Source organism: Elephas maximus, chromosome 12 (genome assembly GCF_024166365.1).
Source record: "Elephas maximus indicus isolate mEleMax1 chromosome 12, mEleMax1 primary haplotype, whole genome shotgun sequence".
Taxonomy (NCBI): Eukaryota; Metazoa; Chordata; class Mammalia; order Proboscidea; family Elephantidae; genus Elephas; species Elephas maximus.
The window spans coordinates 94130082-94143219 of record NC_064830.1 but is presented as its reverse complement, the minus strand read 5'-3'; the positions used below and the strand labels follow the sequence as shown (position 1 = coordinate 94143219).

The 13138-nt window shown below is 49.2% G+C and overlaps 1 protein-coding gene across 1 annotated transcript; it reads left to right on the top strand.

Annotated features, from left to right (window-relative positions):
* The first annotated feature begins 1426 nt into the window (after positions 1-1426).
* On the top strand, positions 1427-8721 carry ZP3 (zona pellucida glycoprotein 3). Its single transcript, XM_049903763.1, has 8 exons — positions 1427-1738; positions 3707-3825; positions 4623-4726; positions 4798-4975; positions 5079-5196; positions 7745-7836; positions 7970-8118; positions 8498-8721. The coding sequence occupies exons 1-8, from the start codon at positions 1427-1429 to the stop codon at positions 8719-8721; spliced, it is 1296 nt and encodes a 431-aa protein (XP_049759720.1).
* Positions 8722-13138: the final 4417 nt, after the last annotated feature.

The following is a 13138-nucleotide window of genomic DNA, read 5'->3' as shown; positions in this document are numbered from 1 at the left end:
TCCCTCCACATGATCACCACCACTCCATGTGCTACGGCCTCTCTCTCATCTTTACCCAGACTTTCCTCATCATACATGCTCACCCCTTAGAATCACACACCTACCTCCACTGATTTCTCCATATCTTTTTTTTTTTTTGAACCCTCTAAGGGGTATTAGCTCCATGGCAGGGAGGAAGAGGGGACAGATATGAGACTTCAGGGAGGCTCTGCTCTCTGGTCCCCAGCTGGCCCAACCCTAATCCCAGTACAACCAGCAGACACAGCTAAAGGTAACAAGCATGCAGATGAGCCTCTCCCAGCAGGGTCCTCTCTTAGGACACAGTGTCCCCAGCTAGCTGTCCCAGTGCCACAGCTTCAGCTGGTACCCTCCTTCTGGGCCTGTCAGGCAGGAAACCCAGAGGGAGGTGTTTCACCAGGAACAGACCATTGGGGTGGGCTTTCACCTGGCTCTCTCTGCTGATCAGGTCAAAGACAAGGAGCTGAAGGAGCTTCGCCCAGGCCCGCCACACAGTAGGCCATTGGTAGACTCTGAGTCTGTCAGTCCTTCACCACCCTCCGTGAGGACAAGGGCAGCAGCCTCCTGACTCTTGTCACCAGTCCTGCCCCTTCCTAGCCACAGCTGACCAGATCATTCACCTGCTTCAACATCTTCCCATGACCTCCCTAGCCCAAAAGGCAAAGTCTAACATTTCAGCCTGGAACCTTCCTGATCCTCCCTGCCCACCTCCCCAGCCTCCTAAACTGCCACCTGACCTCCCACCCCCAGGGCCTGATGCTTCAGCAACTCTGAGCTCCTAGGTACCCCCCGACCCAAGCCTGACCAGTGATTTCCCCTTTCTACACCTCTGTTCACACAGCTGCCTCTGTCTGAACCCTCTAGTCATAAAACTCCTCTTGTCTCTTAATTGATGCCCCTCCTGTTCTCCCCTTGGACTGTGCTTCCTGGCATTTCTGATCAAATTCTCCCCACCCTTCAATCAAGGCCTTACTCCTGTTCCCTCCCATCAACCTAGTGACAGCTCTTGGCTCCCTACTGGGCTGTGAGCTTCCTGAAAGCAGGGCCAGCAAAGGGCTGGATGTGTAGGGTGGCATAGAGAAGGGGTCAGAAGTCACGGCTGACCAGGCTGCCAGCTCAGCGCTTCTCCAACTTCCGTGTAAATACAAATCACTTGGAGATAGCTAAAACCCAGATTCTGATGCAGTAGGCTGGGTGGGGGCTGAGATGCTGCATTTCTAACAAGCTCCCAGGTGAACCCCATTCTGCTGGACCAGGGACCGCTTTGAGTGGCAAGTGCCTAGCCCAGTGGATTGGCTGGGGAAGGGAGGCACGTGGGAGCCCAGGTGTGAGTGGGCCATCATCCTGGGAGTATAAGATGGCTAGGTGGTACTGCTGTGGACCGTGCTGGCGTGGCTCTGCAGGTATCATGGGGCTGAGCTACAGGCTCTTCATTTGCCTTCTGCTCTGGGGAGGGACGGAGCTGTGCTACCCCCACCCCCTCTGGCTCCTTCAGGGTGGAGCCCATGGCCCTGTGTCATCCCCACAACCTGTGCTGGTGGAATGCCTGGAGGCTCAGCTGGTGGTCACTGTCAGCAGAAACTTCTTTGGCACTGGGAAGCTCGTCAGACCTTCAGACCTCACCCTGGGCCCTGAGCACTGTGAGCCCCTGGTCTCTGAGGACACTGGCGACGTGGTCAGGTTTGAGGTTGGGCTGCATGAGTGTGGCAACCGTGTGCAGGTGAGGCTTGGGTGGGAGTCGTGGGAGGCGGAGGGGGAGATGGAACGAGAGCAGTTCCCTCTTACTCGTGGGTGGAGGAGGTGGAGCAGCTGAGGCCTGAAGCTGGGGATGGGGCAGGAGACCTCTAGCTGCCTGAATCAGGGAGGTGGGGTAGGGTCCAGAGGCAGCAGTGAACTCTGGGCCAGAAGGGGCACCCTACCCCAATTCCTCCTAAGGATTTATGAACCCCCTGGAGGGAATCCAGGAGATATAGGCCTACAGGACAGTGTGCGTGGGTATGTGTGTGGGATAGGGCATCAGGCACTTGGTTGGGGGCACTAGACACTTGTATGGAAGAGAGATTTTGACACTTCAGAAAGCCCAGAAATAATCATTGTGGAAGACCAGATTTTGACCTGCCTCCTCACTCGTGTCTAATGGCTTGGCCACCCTGAATTAAAAGTGGGTAAAAGGAGGAGGAAGGCAATACCGTCACCTCTGTGTTCAAGAACCTGAGACAGACCTTAATCCAATCTTTGGAGGTAGTTCAAGTGGGAGAGGTAGCTCAAGTGGGAGAGGCAGGTGCTTGAAAAAAATTAAAAAATAAGGGACCTCATATAAAGAGAATCACAGACAGATCACTCCCCCAAAGCAGTGGGGAAACAGAAGCTCAGATTACAAGGAAGGGGTCTTTCAGCAACGCAGGGCCAGAACCCAGGGCCCTAGCTGTGTTTCCCCAGGGGAATTCCTAGCCCTGTGGAAGGCCTGTCCTCCCTCCAACTGTGAGGCCCCAGCCTTCTGGACTCCAAGTGGGTGTGGCCAAGCCTAGTCCTCTAGCCAGAGCTCCGGTGTTAGGTATAGTCCCCAGACTTGCCTTGAGGACTCACGGCCCCTGTTTCCGGGGTCGGGGCGTGTTGGCAGAGAGCTGCAGGAGTTATTTGTAATTCCCAAACTTTACATATTAGAATCACTGAGGGAAACATCTAAAAACCTGTTGTCCAGGCTGCACCCTGTACCAATTAAATCAGAAGGGGAGTAAGAGGCAGATATCAGTATTCAGACCCCAGGTGATTCCAGTGAGGAGCAAACCTTGGCAATTCCTTTCCCTAGTACAGTAAGAATCACCTGGGGCCAGGGTCAGTCACAGGTGTTGGAGCTGTGTCTCAGGCTTGGTTTAACGCTCTGCTGCCACTGTGAAACTAATTCTTGAACGAGGGGCTTCACATCTTCACTTTGCACTGGGTTCCACAAACCAGGCAGCCAGTTCTGCCTGGGACATTTGCTAGGAGAGAACTGGGACGCCCTACTCTGAGGACTGAGCCAGTCAGGGCAGGAAGCTAACTGGGCCTCTGGTGCAGCACAATTGGAGGGTACAAACTGCCCTGATAGCACCTGCCTGCGCGCTTCCTGGGATGCCCTGGTGGTGTAGTGGTTAAGTACTACTAACGCTGTTAACCAAAAAAGGCCAGTTCGAATCCACCAGGCGCTCTGAAACTCTATGGGGCAGTTCTACTCTGTCCTATAGGGTTGCTATGAGTCGGAACCGACTCGATGGCAATGGATCTGGTTTTTGTTTTGGTGTTCTTCCTGCCTTGGGCCACAGCTACACCAGCTGCCCTCCCTGTGAAATGGACTTTCTTGGCCCTAGGCCTCCTCTGAAAAAGGAACCTGTGTACGGTGAGGTGGGGGAGGCAGCAGGAGGAGGAGAGAGCATATCCCGATTTGTCTAGTCATCAGGCACCGCTTGGTGTCTGGCACTTAGTTGACAGAGACTCTAGAGGTGGTGTCACCATTCAGAGGTGAAGAATCTGAGGTGCAAAATGGTGCCCTTATCCAGGCTCTCATTCAGGTCGGTAAAGCCAGGTTTTATTACTGATCCTGTATTTCCCCTCTCCAGCCCCCGGCAGGCTGCCCTTGCCATCCTTGCCTGGGGCAGGTGCACCTTGGGTACCTGATCCTGGAAGCGTTAACACCTTGTTTTTCCTTCAGGTGACTGATGATGCTCTAGTGTACAGCACCTTCCTGCTCCACAGCCCCCGCCCTGTGGGAAACCTGTCCATCCTGAGGACTAACCATGCTGAGGTCCCCATAGAGTGCCACTATCCCAGGTCAGTGAAGACCGAACCTGCCACAGCCCTGAGTCAAAGGCCCCTCACCCTCATACCTGACTATCAGCCTACCTGTAACACCTGCAGGCCCAGCTGGGAGACACCACATATTTGAGGCTGTGGTTACTGTCCTTAGCCCTAGGTGGGAGTAGGACTTGCTGGGTCTAGTTTGATCCTCCTAAATGCATCCCAAATTAGGCTACCTCTTAGTAGCAGCCACAGAATCCTGGGGGGTGCAGAGAAGGCACTGCTGGCCTCAGACTCTGACCCCCACCCCCCCAAGCCTCTAGGGTTAGTCAACAAGGAGAGCAGATCTGGGTCTAGAAATCAGGGCTTACATTTTGACCCCAGATATGCTGACTCAACCTACATCTTAAGATCCCAGGTGATTCTTATGTATAATTTTGAGAACCACTGCTATACAGTGGTTCTCAGAAAAGTCCCTAACCAGCAGCAACAGCATCACCTGGGAACCTGCTAGAAATGCAAATTCTCAGTGGGAGTTCAAACCAGAACTGGTTTGAAGCCCTACTAGAAACCAAGCTTCTAGCTTCAGATGTAGTGGTCTTCATGCTGCAGTCCAGATGCTGTCACAGGAGGGCTGGATGGACCCAAGAATGGAGTCCCATTATAGAGGAGGTGGGAGTTCTAGAAGGTCAAGGGGCAGGCTTAGACTGTTCAGCTTGGTTGCAGCTGAGGATTCTTGCAGTAGGGTAGAAATGAGATACCCCCTCCATGGGGGCCCAGCTGGGGTGAGCCCTGGGGAAGGTGGGCAACAACTGTTGCTCTTCTCCCAGGCAGGGCAATGTAAGCAGCCATGCGGTCTTGCCCACTTGGGTGCCCTTCAGGACCACGGTGCTCTCAGAGGAGAAGTTGGCATTCTCTCTGCGCCTGATGGAGGGTAAGCAAGGAGGGCTGGAGGGGTCTGGCGGGGAAAGTTCTTGGCATCTTTAAACCTGGACTGCTTTTCAGAGGACTGGAGCACTGAGAAGAGGACTCCTACCTTCCGCCTGGGAGACACAGCCCATCTTCAGGCAGAGGTACGCCTGGGCAGCCATATGCCACTGCGACTGTTTGTGGACCACTGTGTGGCTACGCCAACGCCAGCCAGGACCACCTCCCCTCATCACACCATTGTGGACTTCCACGGGTGAGGGCTGGGCTATGTTTAGGGAAACTTTACAACAAGGGGCTCCTGACAACCCAACAGCCACCTTACATAGGCTCTAATGTCATTTTTGTCTTCGTCACAGTTGTCTTGTGGACGGTCTCTCCGATGCCTCCTCTGTATTCAGAGCCCCCAGACCGGGTCCAGATACTCTCCAGTTCACAGTGGATGTGTTCCACTTCGCTAATGACTCCAGAAACACGGTAATAGCTTTTCTTCTACTCTGCGATAAGGCTGAACTCTGACCAAGCTTAAAATCCTGTCATTCACTAGCTCTCCGTGTAAGCAACCAACTTGATTGCTTTGTTCCTGTTCTAACTTTCCAAGCAGAAACAGCCATGAGCTTGATGGAGATAGGGTTTCCAAGGAACAGCTGGTGGGTTCGAGCTGTGGACCTTTTTGGTTAGCAGCCGAGCTCATAACCAGTGTGTCACCAATGCTCCCAGAGAAGGCATAAGCAACATAAGCTTTTAAAGAAATAGGTTTAAAACACCCCACAAAGGATGGGGAAGGAGCCAGGGGCTGTAGGAATAAAACAAATGAGAATGGGAGCCCCAGGAGGCTCAGCTGACAGCTCAAATAAGATGAGGACCAACAACCATACAACCATGGACCTTGACCTTGCCTAGGTCAGCAGGGCAGGAACCCAGATGAGCAAGGGTTGAGTGAAAGACTTGACAAAAAGTAGTTGTCGGCCTTCCTGGAGGTATCCTTGAAGGGCAAGATTTTCTTTCTCTCTTTTTTTTTTTTTTTTTTTTTAATGGGATGGCTTCTTGGGCTTGATCATAGTCTAGATCAGTGTTTCTGAAACCTGAATGTGCATAAGCCCCACCTTAAGGGCTTATTGAACACGTTGTTGGCCCTACCCTCAGGGTTTCTGATTTAGTTTGTCTGCAGTGGGCTGAGAATTTACAAGTCAAGGCTGACTTCAGAGGTGGTCCAGTGGGTAAAAGGTTGGGGGGGGGGGGTGGATCTTAGCACAGGTGGTGGCCATCAGCATGGGTTAAAATTAAGCTAGTATCTGCATCTCCAGGAACTGGAGCCGGGGGAATGGGGGTAACTACAACTAGAGAACAGTGCTGATCAACGGGAGGTAGCCTAAGCTCTAGGAAAGTTCTCCAGCAGTGGGGAAGAATGACTCGGCAGAGCCATAGCACATAAAGAGAAGGAACAACTTTATTCAATAGCTAGAGCAAAGCCACCAAGATAGCATAGGCTCCAGGTAGCACCAGAAGAATGTACTGGAAGGAAGCTAAAGATAAAAGTAGTTCCTTTCCTGAACTAGGGATGCTAAAGGATCAGGAAGCTCCTCTCTAATGGGGTAGCTAGAAGCACAGAGCAAGGCAGGTTTACAGAAGACAGATAATTAGAAGTGTACCCTGGCTTGTTAAAAGACCCAAAGAACTTAAGTGGTGTCATATTTTTTGAGATAGTTTTCCTGCTGATACACTTAGCCACTAGGTGGTGGCCAAGGCTTGTAGCTCTGCAGAAGTTTTTCAGCTAGGAGGCTCCACGTCCGTGCAGAGTAGGGCAGGCAGGTATTGAAGACCTACCTAGAATATGAAGGGAAACTCTGACCTGGGGATGACTCTGACAAGTGGATCAGCGCCTACTTGAGGTAGTAGGATTGGGTACCAGCTCTACTGGGATAAGGAGATCATGATCTTGCAGGGGAGTTGATAGCTCAATTGGGTTTTGGAGCCCTTGGCTCCAGGCAGGCTACTCATGCGCCTTCTCGAGCATTTGTTAGACAAGGATGGTCAAGTACCATTTCTGAGAAGTTATAGTTCTGCCAGGTCTAGGCCAGGGTACTAGTCTAGTGTCACCTTCTGGTTCACATGTCATGGACAGATTGATAATAGATTCCTATAGGGCAGCTAGGGAACACTGGTGGTCTCGGGTAGAATTCTCACCTTCCATGCAGGAGACCTGGGTTCGATTCCCAGTCAGTGTACCTTATGCATAGCTACCACTCCTGTCAGTGGAGATTCGTATGTTGCTATGATACTAAACACGGTTCAGCAGAGCTTTCAGAATAAGACTAGGAAGAAAGGCCTGGTGACCTGCTTCTGGAAATCAGCCAGTATAAACCAATGGATCCCAATGGTCTGATCTACAACTGATCATGGATGATATAGGACTGGGAAGTGTTCTGTTCCTGTTGTGTATGGAGTCAGAGTTGGGCTGACCTGATGGCAGGTTAACAACATATAGGAGGCATATACCTGAGAAAGAATAGCAGATCAGGGAAGCTTGCCTAAGGAAATAGCCAGAAAGCTGACTCCAGGTATGAAATGAGAACTCCAAAGAAGCTAGTTGAAGAGATCTCTAGTACCTAAGGACTTCAAGTCACAGAAGTAACTTGCCCCATTCAATTCTACATTGAAAAATGGATCAATGCTCACAATCACATCTCCTGAAAAAGAAGAAAAATAGCATGTCATCTAGTCAGGTGGCAGCCTTAAGAGCCCTGCTAAGTACTTAAGTGTCCTATTTCCCCAGCACCATCCCTGAGGTTCTCACTTTATGGGCCCAGGGTTCAGCATGCTAAGTAGACAAGTTCACCGAAAGGTTGGGGAGGTAAAGATCATGAGTCTCAACCTAGGATCAGATTTGCTACTTGCTCTGCAATCTTAGGTGAGTTAACCTTTGGAACTCTAGTTCTGCATCTCCAAAATGGGGCTCTTCATCCTCACAGGGTTAAAGATTATATTAAGAACTGGCTTGCCTAATAATAGCTATTACTTCCAGATCTATATCACCTGCCATTTGAAGGTCACTCCAGCCAACCAAGCCCCAGACCAACTAAACAAAGCCTGTTCCTTCAGCAAGTCTTCCAACAGGTAAGATCAGATCTTATGACTAGAGTAGAACCCAGCTAGTCACCCCTCACGTCTATTCCTCCAGTATACACGTTAATCAGCGGACTTTCCTGCAGGCAGCAAAACCCTGATAAACCTCTTCTTTCCTTTTTAGCTGGTCCCCAGTAGAAGGCACTGATGACATCTGTGGATGCTGTAACAAGGGTGACTGTGGCAGGCCAGGCCTTTCTAGGAAGCTGTCCCCCACAGAGCAGCTGTTAACGAGCCAGCAGCAGAAGTCTGCTTCCCGCAAACGCAGGCATGGTATGTCTTAGGGCAGCCACAGGGCTATTGCCCACCCTACTATCTAGGGTACCTGCTGCCACTTCATGGGAGAACAGTGTTGCAAACTTGTCCCCATTCAGGCTGTTCCCCCCTAGGGGGTTGGGGCTTAAGGCCTTCTGCCACAAAGCTTAGGGATAAGTAGGAGGGGCTCCAAGCCCCCATCCCAGCTTCAGCCAGGGCAGCACTGCTATTATCCTGGGATTCTACTGAAACATAACTCGGGGTGTAGGGAAGAGAATACAACTGTTAGGGCGAAACCCCCCAGCTCAGCAGCTAAGAACAGGAACAACTTCTGAGCTGATTCCTGGAGCAGGAAGCAGGGGCAGGGAACTAAGGTAAACTTGGGTATCATTTACAGTGGCAGAAGAAGCAGACGTCACTGTGGGGCCTCTGATCTTCCTGGGGAAGGCTGGTGACCATGGAATGGAGGAATGGACCTCTGCTGCTCACAGCTCCATGGCACTGGGTTTAGGCCTGGTGGTGGTGGTGACCTTGACTCTGGCTGCTGTTGTCCTGGGTCTTGCCACCAGGTGGCGTGCTGTTTCCTACCCTGTGATGTGTCCTGTGTCTGCTTCCCAATAAAAAAGCAACCTCAAGTGTGTAGTGTGGTGACTGTTTATGGGTGTAGGGGTTGGAAATATCTGCCGTGGGCTGAAATGTACAATCCAACAAATACTACCATACCTCCAGTGTTTGTCTGTACAATGGGAGGCAAACTGTACTCTCCCTGGTTCTAGGCAACGTAGCCTTCCTGGGGACAGGGCTGCTTTTCCCAGGGGCAAATGTAATCTGGGACCTGATGTCTCCAAGGAGACTAGTCATCTAGTGCTGCTATAACAGAAATACCACAAGTGGGTGGCTTTAACAAAAACTTATTCTCAGTCTAGGAGGCTAGAAGTCTCAATTCAGGGCACCAGCTCCAGGGAAAGGCTTTCTGTCAGCTTTGGGAGAAGGCCCTTGTCATCACTCTCCCCCTAGTCTAAGGAACTTCACAACAGAGGCACCCTGGGTCCAAAGGGCATGTTTCCCTCCTGGTTCTTAATTCTTGGTGGCATGAGGTCCCTTCTTTCTGCTCCTTTTATCTCAAGAGACTGACTAGAGATATCTTAATCCTGTAGTTTGTCCTGCCTCATTTAACATCATAGAGGTTAGAATTTACAACACAAGAAAATATCAGATGACAAAATGGACAGTCACACAATACTGGGAATCATGGCCTAACCAAGCTGACACATTTTGGGGAGACACAGTTCCTAATATGGGGCAAAAGTGGAGTGAGCCTGGCCAGTCTGGCTTCTAGGCTAGCAAAGGGGTTTTGTATCTCTTCTGGACACGACTGATCTGACTCTAGGTTGGAGAGCAGGGAGGAAAGAGGACTTCTAGCCCTGAAATCCCCAATCAACACCCCTTCCCCTCCTTTCCCTGTCTTGCTAACCACGAGTTTGTTTTGAGCAAGATTTTCCAGGAAGTCGCAGCAGATAGTGGCTCTGTCCACTAAGCTGGCCTAAGCTAGACCTTGGAGCATGTGCAGATAGAGATCGAGTCCTTCACCAGACCCTGGACCAGACTGTCACCAGAAAATATTTCCCAGCCCATGGTTCCACCTGATTCCATTTGAGAAGCGAGGGGTCCAGCCACACGGACATCTGACAGAAGATCCGGATCTCCAAATGTGGACGTGGGAGGGCAAGGGCAGAGAGTTCCAGGTGCCAAACCTAACCCCCGGATGCCATTGGAAATAAAAAGTTCCCCAACCCCTCAGATGGGGAGCACGTGGTCTTATGGTCCCTAGACCCCTCACTGCTCCTTATTTGAGAAGACAATAAACTTGGCACTTTGTTTCCCTTGCAATTTAGTGTCCGTCTTATCTCAAGCGACTAATAGGACAGGAAAAGAACCTGAGCAGTGTTCGGTTACAGCCCCCTTTCCCTGGAGGAGCAGGCAGAAAGCTAGTGTGTTCAGATGATTGGGTTGCGATGACAGGATGGTCCTTAGTTCTGCTTCCCCTCTGGTCTTGGACAATAGTCACCTTGAGCCTAGAGCTGCCTTGAGGAGCACATCTGGGGCTGTGAACTTCTTTTTGACCAAGTCCCCAGCCCTGAGATGAGAGCCTTTGCTTTGTAGGGTGGGTAGGAGGCCTATGGAGGGCCGGGACCTGTTCTGTGTTGTCATTGAAGGGAAGCCCCTTTACATTACACCCCAATGAAGTGGCCTTCCTTCCCCAGATCCTGTGAGCCTCTAGCAAGGGAGTGGTGCCCCAGGGATGCCCAGGGAGCTTGGGACCCTATCTCTAAGCTGCCTTCCAGGCGCTCATAACATGTGTTGGGAAAAAGTTACTAAAACCGAAATCTACTCTCAACCCAGAAAACCCCTCCGCAAAAACAGAAGAGAAAGAAAATTTTATTATTGAATAAGCATTAAACCAGAATGTGACGCACCACAGGCAAAAAGAAATCTTACCCAATACAAAAAGAAATCTTATCTTTAATTATACAGCTGAGTGGATACAGCTCATTACATTCATAATTAAAACAAAATTGCCAACTTTCTAGCATCTTTTTTTTTTTTTATGGCAGGATACCTGAAGTGAGGCTAATCTTCCAGGAAACAGGAAGGTAGGGGAGGCTCACCTGGAGTTACATTTCAAAGAGGTGAAAGCTGTCAGGTCTTTCAGGAGACCTCTTAGAGTTACATACTTTTCAAAAAAAAAAAAACCCATTGCCCTTGAGTCAATTCCGACTCATAGGGACCCTAGAGGACAGAGTAGAATTCCCCCATAGAGTTTCCAAGGAGCACCTGGTGAATTTGAACTGCCAACCTTTCTGTTAGCAGCCGTAGCACTTAACCACTACACCACCAGGGTTTCCCATGCTTCTCAAAGAGACAAGGAATTTATAAGTTACCTAAAAAGAATTCTGAAGGAACCCAGAAGGAAGGAAACCTCTTCCCTTATCCTGAACAGGTGATTTAGAAAATAATATTGGAGTCATTATTCCCTGTCTTTGAGCATAGAGAATGTGACCCAGCTGGAGCTGGGCCCACAAAGACTCACAAGGACACATCAACTGGGCCCTAAGATAAAGACAATAGATGGGACAATCTTGAAAATTATCTGTTAGGAAAGAAAAATATCTTTTAGGGAACTTCTCATAGAAAGCCAATCAAACAGACACAAAAGGCTTCCTACTCTTACCTTTTTCTATTGACATTTAGTGAACAGAAATTTGTTGGACCAATGAAGGCCTTCCTGACTGTCCTTACTGAAACCTGTACCATTGACTGTTAAGAAAGATGATTCAAAATGTAGGATCACAGTTTCTGGCCAATCGGTGAAAAGGTAAAGCTTTCAATGGTTTCGTCCATTTGTAACATTAATATATACCGATGACTCTATAACTTGCCTTGGACTCTGGCAGACATGGCTGTGGCAGCATGCTTGTCTGTTTTCCCATTCTTGCCTGTTCTGCAACATTCTCTGAACTGGGGCAGACACAGCTGTTGTGGTAGCATGCTTGTCCCTTTTTCCCACCTTTGTTCTGTAATAGTTCCTTGGATTTGGGTAGACATTAGCTCCGGCAGCATGCTTGTCCACTTGCCACTTTTGCTTTTGAATATAACCCTTTCTTTTTGCTTTGCTAAACTTTGTGATGTTTTTTATCCTACAACACAGGGAGAATCAAAACCTCTTATTTTCATTTGTACCTTTCCTTACACACGGAATGGGAGGTCGTGCTCTCTAGGCTGTGCAGTGTGAGGCTCTTCATAGTGGGCTGGCCAACCTTGCCCGAGACCCAAGTCGTTCCCAATATCACTGGGTGATGGTTGCCTTCACTCTGTAGAACCCAGGTTTGCTAGTGCCAAAGAGAGAAATTGAGAACAGATATCTTGCTTTGATTTTGGGGTTTTCTTACTCACAAAACCAGATATTCACTTTAAAGAAATTGCTGGCCAAAATTAATCTACCAATAACTTTTCTTTCACCCTAAATTGCAAATCTTTTCTTTCCTGCTCGAAGCCAGGCTTACTAAATTTGAATATCCAAAGATATGGTTGGATCAAGGTTTGAGACTATACTGTGAACTGATAGTCCGAGATCTCAGTAAAAGAGGGAGAGAAGGATTCAATCAACCAAGTTAAGTTTAGCCAATGGTTGGTCTATATTTCTCTATTCTCTTTAATGGAGCCTTGGTGGTGCAGCGGTTAAGAGCTCTGCTGATAACCTAAAGGTCAGCAGTTTGAATCTGAATCCACCAGCTAGCTGGTGCTTGGAAACCCTATGGGGCAGTTCTACTCTGTCCTATAGGCTCACTCTGAGTCCACTCAACAGCAATGGATCATCTCTTTATATAAGCCCCATTGTACCTATCTTCTTTGAGCCATTTGCTTTTTCTGGAATCAAAATGATCTCCCTGTATGCATATAGAATAACCTCTCAGAATAAGTTATGTTCAAAATTCGGCATCTTCGTCATCTAGTGCTGCTATAACAGAAATACCACAAGTGGGTGGCTTTAACAAAGAGAATTTTATTCCCTCACAGTCGAATAGGTTACAAGTCCAAATTCAGGGCGTCGGCTCCAGGGGAAGTCTTTCTCTCTCTGTTAGCTCTGGAGGAAGGTCCTTGTCGTCAATCATCCCTTGGTCTGGGAGAATTTCAGCACAGAAACTTCAGGTTCAAAGGGCATGCTCTGCTCCCAGCACTGCTTTCTCGCCAGTATGAGGTCCCTCTGTCTTGCTGCTCACTTCTCTCTTTTATATCTCAAAAGAGATTGGCTTAAGACACCATCTAATCTTGTAGATCTCATCAATATAACTGCCGATAAACCATTTTATTACATCATAGTTATGGGATTTCCAACACACAGGGAAATCACCTCAGATGACAAAATGGTAGACAATCATACAAGGGAATCGTGACCTAGCCAAGCTGACAGATATTTTGGGGGACACAATTCAATCCATGACAGTGAGTTTTGATTTTTTTTTTTTGCATATTTTAA